A 14,444-nucleotide genomic window follows, 5' to 3' on the forward strand; every position below is an offset into this window, starting at 1 on the left:
GTCTGTAACATTGGGTCTCCATAACGCCCATAAAGATGAACATTTACCGTGACCCCCATGTCACAGACAGATGGAAAGAGTGAATGCAGTGACATTCATGTTTGTATAAGGCTGTGATGCTATCCGGTACTTCTACGGTACTATAAAAAAAAACGCCAGTCAATAACACTGCCTTACACGGGACAAATGAATAAGTGACGTTTTGGGCAATGGCCCTTCATAGCACATAAACTAGATAAACGTGTTGGAGTTTTTATTTGCGTGGGTGTGTGATCGTGCATCATTGCCAAAGCGGCACTACCAAATAAATGCACATAAAACCAGCCATTTTGATCAAAAGGTTATCCAATACTTTGTATAAAAGACCCAAAAAACAATGAATAAGCCTTTTCGACCAAGGCGATGATGTCACACGGCATGCTACATTATTATGATTTTTAAACACCGTTGCCGAGCACGGGCCTAATGGGTCACGCAATAAACTGCAGTCCAAAATTTAACGTATAAGAGTTCGAAATCAGAATATTTATACTGGAGGAATCTGATGAGCTATAAAGCTCTTTTTCACAGATGTCCAATAGGGGCGGGTAATAACGTTACAACAAAACAAACAAAACACGATAGCAGTGCAAAATATAAGCTAAACAAATCACCCAAAAACATACAAATACAACTAATCCATCCCCATCATACCAGGTAAAGCCCAAAGGTATTAACTTATATTTTAGAATCGACCTGGCCACAAATAAAAGCTCAAAGTAACTTATCATAGCTTTGGAAAATATGCGATTAGCAGTGCAAGGGGAAAATCTGAAAGACAAGTGTTGTGACCTGCAGTGTGGAGGTTGAACATTGTGGTGTGGATGAGATAAAACAGTCCGGTAGACCCGAATCCCCAACATGGGTGGAGAATCCATGAAAAGTTCAAATTAAATAGTAACCAGAGTAGTTGTGACAGAAGAGTAATGACGCATCTGACCGCAAGAGACAAGCATCACTGCAAGTGATTGTAGTGAGTGATGGATTATCAACCTTGACTGCTATACACTTAATTATATTACAGTTAGGTAAGTACCGGGTGCTTCATCCCAGAAGACAATATTCTAACTTAAGCTGATTTTTTTACATTGTATTCTAGCAATAATTGTTCAGAATTAGAAAAATGCTTTGGCACAGGAAATAAAACCAAGCTTCTTGAATGCCTCCTTGGTCAGATCATTCACGGGCCATATACAATGCATGTGCCAAGCAGATTTATGGTTTTACGATGGATAACGTCATTCTAAAACAATACGAGGAACTGTGGAATTGTCAGTCATACTTGATATTATCGTTGACCAAGCTTTTCTTTAGTTGATTGCAACAAAGATTTGTCGCCCATATCAAAAATGGTATCAGTATTGGTGATGGATATTTCACAGCTTTGTCTCTCCCAAGTTGTCACCATCCCCTCAATGGAATAAATGAGCACGAGGCAATGAAGAGTATTGGCAGTCCTCTTGAGGCAGTGTCTAGTTTAAGGATTGCGATTTTCATTTGGCACAAATGTCTTACAAATACAATCAAAATACGGAACACTAATGGAAGAATATATGGGAACAAGATGAAAAATAGCAATGCATTTTGAATTACGGAGAAAGTTAAAATGAACCCCCCCCCCCCCCTCCCACACACAAAGCAGAGCAAAAGGCACCCAAGTTCATCACCGATGACATTTCTGAAAAAATAGCAATTTGGGATCAAAGGCCAGTCCAGTATGCTATCAAGTTGCCCATCCACATCAGCCACCCAATTCAATTAAAAAAAAACACGGCTTATATGCCTCTCTCCCTGTGCCCACCCCCAAGAACTGTTTCAACAGAGGCGAAATGCAGCACAAGCTGATTCCAAGCAGACCACATGCCACCACAAATATTGGGCAGGCCTCAGGGTCAACACTGCACCACAATGACACAGCTCAGGCCCTGCACTACTAACATTTAGTTCGAGCAGGCCCTGAAGAGACCTTGTGCTACCACACCGAAGCACGGGAAAGGCAGGAAACAGCCAGGAACTGGAAAATACAAGGCCTAATGCAAAATAGCCACAGTATGTATTTTTTAATTTGTATCAATTCAAAGCGGGGGGGGGGGGGGGGGGGGAATCAGGGAAAAGTAGCTATGTATGGATACATAAACTTGCTCAATTCACGAAATCAATTCATACCTGTTACGAATTTGATAGTGCTGTTTGTTGCTGGCTGTTTGACGTTTTGGGCTTTTGCTCAGCAATTGTATATATTTTTTATTTGAACCCAATGTGATATGGAAAAGACCCAAAAAGAAGCAGATAACAGATATACCAACACGGCAGTAATCTCCCTAGTCTGACATGCAAAGAACATGACAGCAAAAGGCCGAATAATGTGTTAACATTCCTGCGGAGGGAGCTGGTAGGAACGTTGGGTTGCTCGGTCAATGGCCAGGGTCAACAGCAGCGTGGTGTATTCCGCAAATATGGCCGACTGAGGGCAGGCACAAGCCGGCGTGAGTAGGTTAAACGTTGAGTTTTATAAGGGCACATCGAGGCGAGCAGCCCCTCCCCCCCCATTTTTGGATGCACGACGGACGGACACAATAATCCCCTGTGGGCTGGTGTAACCAGGAGGTTCCTACCAGTATAATCAAGAATATACGTTTAATACAACAGTTCTGCTTTCCCACCAAATAGTGCAGCCTCACCTCGTCTCCTGACTAGAAAGTCCACGCATGACCTTGTGATTGAGCTATTTTGCCATACAAAGATAATACATATCCACACGTTACCTATTTAGCAACATGAGAACCCAGTGAAATGAAATTCATATTTCCATGTTTAACTGGATAGGATAGTTTAATACGTTTCCTTAACATGGGCAAAAACACAGGGTAATTCCATTTGTCAGTTTATTTACAAAAAAATATAGCCAATGCCTAAAATCTACTGTGAAGACGTTACAATATTTACTGTAAATTGACAGAGATTTCAGTAAAAATTAGGCTCAATACAAATGTGTCTAGACAGAAATTAGTAGAAAGTGAAGATGCAGAATTTGTCATTCATTATGAGAATGCTGTGGTGCAGACTTTTCATCTTCATCGGAATTCCCCTTCATGTTCTGCTTTATCTTCTCCATCTTAGCAATCAGTTCTGAGGTGACAAATTAAACACATCAGACAATATTGTTAAACCAATTGCAATCACATTATTTTATCATGAACAATGAGGCCACCATAATGCTATTTTTTTAATGAAACTAATTACAACACGACCAAGTGGCAATGTTTAAAATAACGAGGTTAATTCAAACCAACGTTTTTGAATTAGCACAACAATATTTTAGGTAGTGTTAAATAAATATCATGAGAACCTTTAGCTGGGTTGAACACGCCCATTGTTTGTTGTCCACATACAAAACACCTCTTGGACTTTTTGTAATGCTGAAGGGCGCATTTTTCACAAAAGTAATGCTTGCACCTGTGAAGTACAAACAATTGAGTAGAATTACACTGGTTAGGAATGAAATGGATGGAGTGCTCTTCACAATTCACATCATTTATGTATTTTTAAATGTCACGTAATCATATACATCATAACCATTAGGTTCTTGAAGGCAATGCAAACGTCAGCTTACTTTGTGATAACTGGGTGTTGGAATGACTCCCTGCAGATGAAACACTTGAAAGGAAGATCCTCATCCCCACTGCTGACTTCATAATTTTCTTCCGCTGTTGACGAACACAGGATTAAGTTGTCACAATTGCTGGTAGAAGTGATATTGCTCAATTTAAACGAATGTCTGGTAATGCAATTGAACAAAAATTGCAAGCTTCCTCAAGGTTTTATTTTTAACATTACCTGATCCTTAGGGGAAAATACAGAACAATAACTCATAAGAGAAATATAATCTTAAAATAGCGCATTTCCCTCTGTAAAAAATGCATTTACCCCAGGATTCAGACCAACTCTCAAATAAAGAAGAAGACATTGTAGATGCTATATGTGAAGTAAACTCTGCTCCTTATCATTGAATAGGGGAAAGCTCCTAGACAAGGATGGTATAACTGTGGACATCCTCAAACAAGCAGGGCCAACTGCCGAAACAATTAGTGGACTTTTTCACGAAATGTTTACAGAGAAACTAAATACCGCAATCATGGAATGGTGTAGTGGCAGGTCCAATGAGGTGCGATGCGGGCTTTGTGCCTAGCCTTTGTAGACTTTGAAAATGCATTTGGCTAAGTAAACATTGATGCTGTCATCCAAGTTAACAAAATATATTCAGAAATACTCTTTGGTTCTTTCGGTAAAGTCACGTAGGTGAGTATGGATTCCTGCAGTCATTAAAGCTTCAAATCAAGATATTCAGAAAAAAAAAATAGGATTGTATGAAGACATTACCAACATACATATTAAAAGGAGTCAGACAAGGTGACATGCTTTCTCCACACGTTTAATCACTGTGTACTACCTGCTATGAAAAAAGGTCAAAAACTTTATTAATTGAAAATAAACATCGATTATAGAACATATACAGGGTTAATTAAATCATCCAAACCATTGAGAAAAGTGAGTTTGGGCAGGATCTATTGCTATAATGGATGATAGATGGTGAAGAATAATAACGGATTGGCAACAAATGTATGGAACGTGCCTCAGAGAATGTTCAAAAGATGGGGCAATTAAATCAGTTCCTGTAAAAGTTCTGGATGAACCGTTGCATCGCAACATCATGAGTGGTGGTTGCGGCTTGGGAATACATTAATCTAGCAGTGGATTGACCATGACTGACGATAATAATGACATACAGTATGTAGTATTATTCAGTGTAAATAACAAGGTATTTGGCTAACACATTGGCTAAAATGTTAATATTTTCACCAACCTGTAGCTCCATAGCGGCCTTCCTCCAGCTCCCGCTCGATTTGCCAGCCATGCTTATAGTCTGAGCGGTCGTGCAGAAACTTGCAACTATCTGTGTAATGAGAGAATGACAAAGCAAGTGATCAATGAAGCTTCGCCATTTGAGTGTTTTAATGGACAGGACAACCACTGCCAAAAATATCAAATAACACAGCTCAGCAAATCACAGCAGCTGATGATGGGAACAGGCTTTGCAAAACTGCACAATCACACGCAATTTCCTCCACACAATTTTATGTATATTATTGATGAATGCGTTACGTAAAAACTTGGCCGCATCTTACCACCAAAGCCACAGAATCCAGTTTCCTTATAATCTTTACAGATGTCAGGTTGGTAGTCCCACCGTACTGTAGCTCGCAAGTGCTCAGGAGCCCGGATAGGCCCTTTTCTGCAAGTAATGAAAAGAAAAACATTACAGATAGAGGGTGTGTAATAAACAACATTCTATTTTAATACAAAATAACCAAGGTCTACTTCATACATAAGTCTCTCTCAACATGAAAATAATAAAAGTATTTCTTACACAACCCATCAAGCTGCACGGCCTTCCGGGAGTGTATAATTCCAGCTGCATTGATTCAAGACAAACAAACTCTGGACCAGTTTCAACATAGTGTCTCATCAGCAGTCAGCCTTGCTTCAATAAATGCTGGTGAACTGCAGATCTTACAGGCAAGGACCCTCCCTTTCTGCTATAGGTCCTAGTTTGATGCAACATTCGAGAATACATAACTCAACATAATCATTAGTATCGATATGGAGAAAAAAATAACATGCTAAATAAGCTTGTCTTTGAAAGATCAGTCAAAAATTACCCTGCTGATCTTTTCAGACCTTGCAGCTATACCAAATTAAATACAAGCACATGTTTTGGTTGCAGCTCACATGTTGGCAAAGGGCTATTTCAGTCTGGTGGAGCAAATGTAAAAAAACAATGCCAAGATGGACCACTATCAGGATTAAATGGTCTTGTGCTAACGTTTATCATGCCCATTGTATTTGCAGTCAGTGTTGAATTGTCCGAGTCAGTAACGACTCCAAAGTTGGTAGTAAATGACCACTAGTTGTTACTTGGTTTGGCAACCAGCACTACAATCTATGATTTGGGTATTACTGCACTCTGCTGTGAAACTATTGTGTCCTTTCAAATACACTGCTGAAGGAATTCACTCTTGTTTTTTATATTCACCTGACCATGCCAGACGATGCATTTCCCATTGCCGTTTCCTTCGGTTTGATGAATTTTGTGTAGTTATGTATTCCACGGTAGACTTTGTCATCTTCTTTTCCTTTTATCTCCTGAAAAATACATTCTGCAATGAATCCTTGTAATGTAATGTTTACATCAAAAGGGACTAAAGCTGCACTCACATATTAGGTGTAATTGGATAAAAGTTGCCCAAATTTACTCCAATAGTATATGCAATCACACTATTATCAGCCATGGTCTCGGGCTAGTCTGGCTAGAGACATACCTCTTGTATCTGTTGACTTCTCTCAAATATGGCCTGTGCATCGTTGACCTTCTCTGTATCCAGCTCATATGTGGCAGTGGCACCCATGTCATCTGGTCCCAGTGGTTTCTGTAAAGCAAATCACAGACAAGTACCAAAACATTAGCATTATTGCAGCACTTGGGTTTCTAATCATGTAAAAGTATTTGACATATTGGCTTGTTAAGAGCAGTTTTCCAGATTAAAAAAAAATCTAAATAAAAATAACTTACTGCTGAGCGTGAAGACTTGTAGGCCACAGTTATTCCTCGATCCTCCTCGCTCTCACTGCTGCTGTACTTTTGCTTTTCACGGGTTACTCGCTTAGTCTGTAATGATTCAGAGTATATACAAATACAGTTAAGCAATTATATACTGTGTTTGTATACACAAACACAATCACTGACCTGAGGAACTGAGATTTATTCATATATTTATATGAACCTTATGGCGGGACCCCGAGGTCCCATAGTACCCCGGCTCTCACATAATGTCCGTGATGCTGTCATTTTTAGTCTGTTGATGGTCAGCGATGCGGCAATCGACTCATCTCGTCGAGCTGTACACGATGTACTATGGTGCGTACGAGCGTTCAGGGTTTCAGCGCAATTGTCCTCCCTGCGTTTCGACATCGCGGCGTAGCACTGATTTCGGATTGATTGGTACCCCAGTTGCGGAGTTGAGTACACCCCTGGAAAAAAGTGTCCCAGAAATAACATATTTAATTGTCTCAGCCATTTTGCATTACTTGGTACCCTGGGGTAACCACCATAAGGATCATATGTCCACAGTAAATTCAGCTAATGTGCTCACTTTACAAGCAGGAATACATTTTTTCGCGACAGCTATTCACCAAAGTTCCTTTTTGAATGTGTTTCAATGTTCTCTTTCATAACGTACTTAAGAAAAGGGTACAAAACGCACCATGGGAACAATCACATTGTTTTTAATTCTATGACCAAACCATTAATACATCAGATCTTCTAAGAGCTGAGAAGTTAAGCAGGTTTGACACAGGACATAATTTGGATGGGAGCTTGTCTGGGAATACCAATACCAAGTATTGTAGGCTTAGGCTGCAAGGTGACCAGGTTATGGTATAAGAGCAATGATATCATGAGTCTATTTTTGCAGAGCTTTATATGTACCCCTTCTTATGGATTGGTTTTATCCATGTATGTTCTCCCACATGTCAATTTCCTCCCACATGTCTCCACATATTAATGGAAGTGGCTGGACATTCCAATGCAGGACCCCACGTAAAAAAATATTTTGAGATTCAGTGAGGCTTCCCTGGGTAAATAGTTATTTTAAAAAAATTACATTTACAAATTATAGATTGTATTTTCAACCAAAATATGCTACATTTAAAAAATATATAAGTTGTTCAATGTTTTCATAGGGTATATTTTTTGTAATATCTTGGAATTAGCTCCCTGTAATATACAACTTATACTGTCAGAACACATGGATGGCAGGCTATTTTTTTGAAAAACTAAGTTTTAATTTAAAGAGTGCCTACTTTAACAACAAAGGTTGTATTTCATATGCACAGGTGTGCAAATTACTACTTTTCAACGAATGTTGAAAACATTTCGGCATTAGCTCTTTCCATAAGAGAGATCGAGGGATGGGGGGGGTTCACTACAACTCTCAAAGATGAAGAAACAACGTCTACCAAGTCTGTGGTTATATAAAGGGACTTCGAATATTTAAAATTGGGAAACATCAACCATAGGGTTGCCTAAACATAGGAGATACAAACTACTCCTGTATTTACAAAAAATCAGATGCATTTGTCCCCAACAGCTAAACGTTGGTTTAGATACTGATAATTAAATACTGTACGTCCAAAGACAAAAACGAAGGTTGTAAAGTGTTAAATAATATAATCATTACCATTCGCATTTCCCCCCTAAATTGTTCTTAATTGTAAATTGTCCTGAGATGAAAATATTTAACAAAGCAAAGTCAATATATGGGCGTCCATGTGTATATAACATACTGTGTATGTAAACCACTGTAAATGTTGAGTCTATGCTGGCAGACGTATAAAATTTATGAAAAAAATATATATTTGGGGAAAAAAATGGAATCGATTTTTTTTATTGTAGCAAAAACTCGCATTAAAATCTAATTATATTCTCACGTATGACAATCTGCCTTAAGAGGAAAAATATATAACAGGCAACGTTTTGGGTAATGGCCCTTCTTCAAAGCACATACAAGCCAGAGGAGTGAATAGCACTTGGGAAACTGCACCATAAACCATGAGGCTCTGATGAAAATTTTTATTTATAAACATTGTAGATATACATTTCCCTTTTAAGGCATTACTGATGTATAGGTTGACTGTTTTTTGTGCTTGTGCACCACTGCCAAAGTAGAATCACCAATGTTTGTACGATGAATTACAATTATTTGGCATACACACATAATTGGTAAATGTTCGTTTTCATTAGTTATCTACTGCAACATGTAATATCTGCAAATGCATTATGCACAATGTAGTATGGATACAATATAAAAAATTGTGATCTTAAGATGAAACGGCAATGAACATCTGCTGTTAATTTCCAAATAATAAACGAATGAATACTGCCCTATATACATTTATATCTGCACAACACAACAAATACTACGTATAGCATACAATATAAACTGCACTGTAGCAACCAGCAGTGACATCATGCAATGAAATTAGGATTCTGTGCACATAGACTTCAATTCGTGGAAGTAAACAACGCAGTCGCGGAGAAAACAAAAACCCACGTGTATAACGCAGAACACCTCTCCTTGGATTATGTTCAGCCGATAAAATGCAAAACCTTTCAATGGCAACATCGTATCGCAAAACCTATAACACACGACGCGAAGAAACAGCATACAAATGTTCAAATAAATCAAGTCTGCATACGATTAAGCACTGCTGCGCACGGATATGATGGAGGAAAGAAAAAAAGACTTACGCCTTGAACCATGGGGTTTGCAGCCTGCTGCTTTCGCTCAGGCCTGAACACTGCTGCGCCATCCTCATCGCTGCTCTCTGGTTCGGGAAGAATGCAGAAAATGTCCGAGAATGAAAAATCCATTGCCTACTGGCCCTATAGCAAGGCTTCAAAACAAGCAAACAAGGTCAGTGGCGCACACCACGACGAAAGTGAGGTCCTCCCCCCCACGCGGCACAGCAGCAGATGCCAAACAGAGGCATTGTGCGGTTGTCTTTTCCCCCCCCTCGATATTTTTTCCCCTCTTTGCTCTCCACCCCCTAGGAGCATTATTCATTTAGACAAATGCAGTCTCTAAATCAATTATCAATTTCTTATACCGCGTGACATTAGTGCGGGTTATTTATTTATTTTGTATTTCACAAGCACTGGCACAATGCAGCCAGCTGTGATTAACAAAATTTTCTTTTTACAAAAAATGACATCAATAAAATGATTGATTTTAAAATGCAAAGCATGTAATACATCCTTTAGTAACACTTTTGTACATTTTCAATCACATTTGACAAAAGCAACAATGTGCAATAAAATAATCCGAATATTCCTACATTTAGGGTAGGCTTGTTGTATACCCATATCGAATCTTTATATTCTATAACCGTTATTATGCAGATCATCACATTTTGAACAATTATAAAAATCGTTCGGCCAAAGTGAAAAAAAAAGGTTTAGCCTTAGTGTAGTAACGTTATTACAATCAATGAAGCCAATAGGCTCATCAAGCGAATGATTTGGCATTTGTGCTAGCTGAGGGGGTCTGTGTTTTTGTCATGCGACATGAGAAACATGCCGATTTTAAACGATGCAGTCTCATACCTATGACATCACTACATGCAGACCGGGATGAGCTCGAGCCTGTGACTTTTGACCATACCTGTCAACCCATACGGTTTACCCGTATTCTTGTGCAGGGAAATTAAGTTCAGGTCCATACGGCAAACAGGCATTTCAATACGGGCTTTTTAGAATGAACGTTGAGATTTCTAAGGGCACGGGGTGACCAATAAGGTCTGAATTGGTCTGTAATAAGGTAGGGCACTGATAAGGGGTTAACAGGTATGCTTTTGGCAAGTTATCCCACAAGCTTTATAGAACATATTACTAATTGTGGTATCCACAAAGAAAAAAATATATATTAAAAAAAGTGTTTATCATAACGTAATGGAACGTTAAGTCTCATGCCACAAGATGACACCGTAATCAATAAAGAATGTATATACACACACGGTGACTTATCATGTCAATCGGAGGTTGGTACTGAAATATCAAAAACTATACAGTGCAGCCACAATCACCCACATTTAAAACTATATACCCTACAGGTACAACAGATCAGGCAGCAATAGCTACTCCTATAACTATTAAATATATACTGTACTCTATATACCATACATTTATGTCAAGATGTAAACATTGTGGTTAATGTGGTGGCGACTATTGACTACAAGGGGTCATGTGAAAGCATTACAAACAATCCACATGAATACAAAAACATCGATTCATATACGTCTGATTTCACGGATATTTTAATAGCTTAGAATAAAGATTTACTGATAAATGAATCGTTACGCCCCTACTTGGAACGCGTATGGAAACCTGTTGTGCGCCATATTATGATTTTTTTTTATAAACGAGGGCATATTCATGGCAGAGATAATTCTGTTGCCCCACTATTTTAGATACCACAACATCTGAACGCAGATTCAGCTCAACTCCATTTGTTTCTCTTACATTATATCCTCTGTCAGTGAGTCATCGTGTTTGTACCTGCTATGGAACACGATGAAATATTCAAAGCAGTGTTTATTTCCATTAACTATGAAATCTGTTAGTTTGCTCACTGCTTATTCATAACCATGTAGCACGAACCTCATATTATAAAGTACACATGTACAGGTACTGTAATTTGAAAGAGATCAAATACAATACTGTAATTGTGTTTAACTAACTTATTAAGCCATAATTCTGTATCATTTTAAAGTACACTGAACCATAATCTGTTTTCTTGAATACTAATTATATTTAGCCGTGATCCATTTAACCATGATCCATTTAGCCACGAGCCATTTAACTTAACCTTGTCTTATATAACCATACACAATATAGCTTTAACAACGACCCAGGATGATAACTTTATCACGGAACTCTAACCCATGTAACCATTACACATCTATTGCCATTACCCCATTTAACTCTAAGTGCCCTAACACAATCCTTTTATCCTTACTCATCTCACTTAATCCCAACAACCACAATCATATCAATGTCATCCCAACCCGGGCCCATTTAAACCACAGCTCAACCACTATGGCTGATGGGCTTTAACTCCAACACAAAACCTAACCAATATAACCAAAAACACAATCTAAATCCTTAACCAATTTCATCCCTCCCTGTACATTTTAAACATTACCGCAACCCTAACCACTACCCCATCTAATTCTACCCAAACATCCATAAACACATGTACATTAACTCAAACTAAAGTCTTCACCCTCAAAAGCTACCGTAATATTTCACTTTGTGCAAAAAAAAAAATCACGGAATCTTATGAATATTTTTCAGAAACGTCCGGCATTGGGAAGTCTAGCCGATTCAATGCATGCATGTTGGTAAAATAAAGCCAGAGTACCCAGAGAAACCTCATGGATAATAAGGGATAACATTGAAAGATCTAATTCTAACACAACATCTACCCAGGACATCTTTAACCATCTAACCTATATAATCCTAACACCAGCAATTTCAGCCCTAACAAAAGAATTGGCCCTAACACGGACTACATTTAAACCTTGAGTGACCCTAAAGCAACCATAATTACCGACCACTTTCCAACCCTGACCCAATTCCTATGACCACTTTGAGACCCCTTTGACTGCAACGCAATACCAATAACTGACCCAAACATGAATCACATTATTATTGGCTACTTTCGCTCTAATCACGTCCCGAATAACCACGGACTCTACAATATGAGCATCAATTCCCAATCAGAATATTTATTTATACTGAAGGAATCCAATGAACTATATACATCTATTTTTCAGAGATGTTCAGTAATACAAAAACATGATAGGCGTGCAAATTATAGGCAAGGTAAACAAATAACTTTAAAAATATATATACAAACAAATAAAACTAGTCACTATCACCAAGAAATCAATCACCACCACCACCGTTACCACCAGTTTCATAAATCACTACCATCACAGCTACTATCACATGGCGAATACCACACGGCAATCAACAACGGCCAACATTCGCCACCAAGTGGCGGTGACGTCCCCACGGTGCTTGTGCCAGGCCAGGTGCACTTCGAGGTCACAAAAAGTGTCGGAAGGTTCGTTGACAGGATGTCACGAGACCCAGGTGCTATAGGTGCCCCCTCTACTGTACCAACTTTCTGTATTTAGCCGCCCGGCGCTCTGTTCGTTGTTATGAGCGTCGCTCCTCTGCACTCCGCTGTTGTTGGGAGGGCGACGGCTTCCAACTATCCAGGAGCCTCCTCCATCACCGCCACAGCCAACAACAACCACATCACTACCACCATCACCAGATCACAATCACAACCACCTCCTACACCATTACAAGGCACCATCAAAAGATCACCCCGTGTAGCCTCAACAGACTGTAGCAAGTGCCGTGTAAGCGAGCACCTATGAAGGCCGGCACGGCACACGAGGGTGCTCACCGAGTCGATCTAGGGGGAGGCCCAGGACCGGTTCAGGTAAATCGTCGCTGTTGTTGTTTACCTCGAGCCCGAATCTAACCCGGATGGCCGTGTTCGTAACGCGGCGTTGCACAAACCACTGCAACTATACAGCTCCACGCACCACACAAGGCACCACCACGAACCCCATTAACTACTACACCGCTGCCACCGATATTAGATGACGATCGCAATCAAACTTCTACACCATTACAGCTCCCATCGTCGTACATCACCAACCACCGCTTCCACGTGCGCGGTTTGAAGCCGGTGGTGCTGGTGGTGGCAACACGCGCGATTCAACTTTTAATGACTTGTGTGTGTGCGTGTGTCGAACATCAACACAACACCTCCCGTTCGCGCACCCGTGCGGTCGCCGCTGGCTGGCCGCTTCCTCGGGTTGAACCTCCTTCGCCTGGCGCTGCTACCGCCGGCGTCTCCTCCACTCCCGCCGCCGACGGCCGCCTTGAAGCCGCGCTCCGCCATGAGCGACTTCTCTCCTCCTCCCGAAGCTCCACCCCCTCCCCCTGAAGCTCCACCCCTCTTCCCGAAGCCCCACCCCCTCTTCCCGAAGCCCCACCCCCTCCTCTTGAAGCCCCACCCTCTCCCCCTGAAGCCCCACCCCCTCTTCCCGAAGCCCCACCCCTCTTCCCGAAGCCCCACCCCCTCTTCCCGAAGCCCCACCCCCTCCTCTTGAAGCCCCACCCCCTCCCCCTGAAGCCCCACCCCCTCTTCCCGAAGCCCCACCCCCTCTTCCAGAAGCCCCTCCCCCTGAAGCTCCACCCCCTCTTCCCGAAGCCCCACCCCCTCCTCTTGAAGCCCCACCCCCTCCTCTTGAAGCCCCACCCCCTCCCCCTGAAGCCCCACCCCTTCTTCCCGAAGCCCCACCCCCTCCTCTTGAAGCCCCACCCCCTCCTCTTGAAGCCCCACCCCCTCCCCCTGAAGCCCCACCCCTTCTTCCCGAAGCCCCACCCCCTCCTCTTGAAGCCCCGCCCCTCCCCCTGAAGCCCCACCCCCTCTTCCAGAAGCCCCACCCCCTCTTCCAGAAGCCCCACCCCTCCCCCTGAAGCCCCACCCCCTCTTCCAGAAGCCCCGCCCCCTCCTCTTGAAGCCCCACCCCCTCCCCCTGAAGCCCCACCCCCTCTTCCCGAAGCCCCACCCCTCTTCCCGAAGCCCCACCCCCTCTACCCGAAGCCCCACCCCCTCCTCTTGAAGCCCCACCCCTCCCCCTGAAGCCCCACCCCCTCTTCCCGAAGCCCCACCCCCTCTACCCGAAGCCCCACCCCCTCT

At 41.5% G+C, this 14,444-nt stretch overlaps 1 protein-coding gene across 1 annotated transcript; it reads right to left on the minus strand.

Annotated features, from left to right (window-relative positions):
• Positions 1–2,910: 2,910 nt before the first annotated feature.
• RNF113A (ring finger protein 113A) lies at positions 2,911–13,689 on the minus strand. The gene is made up of 10 exons (XM_061557489.1): positions 13,520–13,689; positions 9,407–9,483; positions 6,671–6,766; positions 6,420–6,527; positions 6,134–6,243; positions 5,226–5,332; positions 4,904–4,993; positions 3,653–3,746; positions 3,389–3,495; positions 2,911–3,168 (listed from the first exon to the last, which is right to left on the minus strand). The coding sequence occupies exons 1-10, from the start codon at positions 13,638–13,640 to the stop codon at positions 3,074–3,076; spliced, it is 1,005 nt and encodes a 334-aa protein (XP_061413473.1). The 5' UTR covers positions 13,641–13,689; the 3' UTR covers positions 2,911–3,073.
• Positions 13,690–14,444: the final 755 nt, after the last annotated feature.

Source organism: Lethenteron reissneri, chromosome 23 (genome assembly GCF_015708825.2).
Source record: "Lethenteron reissneri isolate LAM-NWPU_2019-01 chromosome 23, ASM1570882v1, whole genome shotgun sequence".
NCBI classification, from domain to species: Eukaryota; Metazoa; Chordata; class Hyperoartia; order Petromyzontiformes; family Petromyzontidae; genus Lethenteron; species Lethenteron reissneri.

Coding starts and splice junctions, on each gene's coding strand:
- RNF113A (XM_061557489.1), bottom strand. CDS start 13,640: ATGGCGGAGCGCGGCTTCAAGGCGGCCGTCGGCGGCGGGAGTGGAGGA. Junction 4,994..5,225: donor TGGATTCTGTGGCTTTGGTG/GTAAGATGCGGC, acceptor CTCATTACACAG/ATAGTTGCAAGTTTCTGCAC. Junction 3,747..4,903: donor AGGCCGCTATGGAGCTACAG/GTTGGTGAAAAT, acceptor GTTCGTCAACAG/CGGAAGAAAATTATGAAGTC.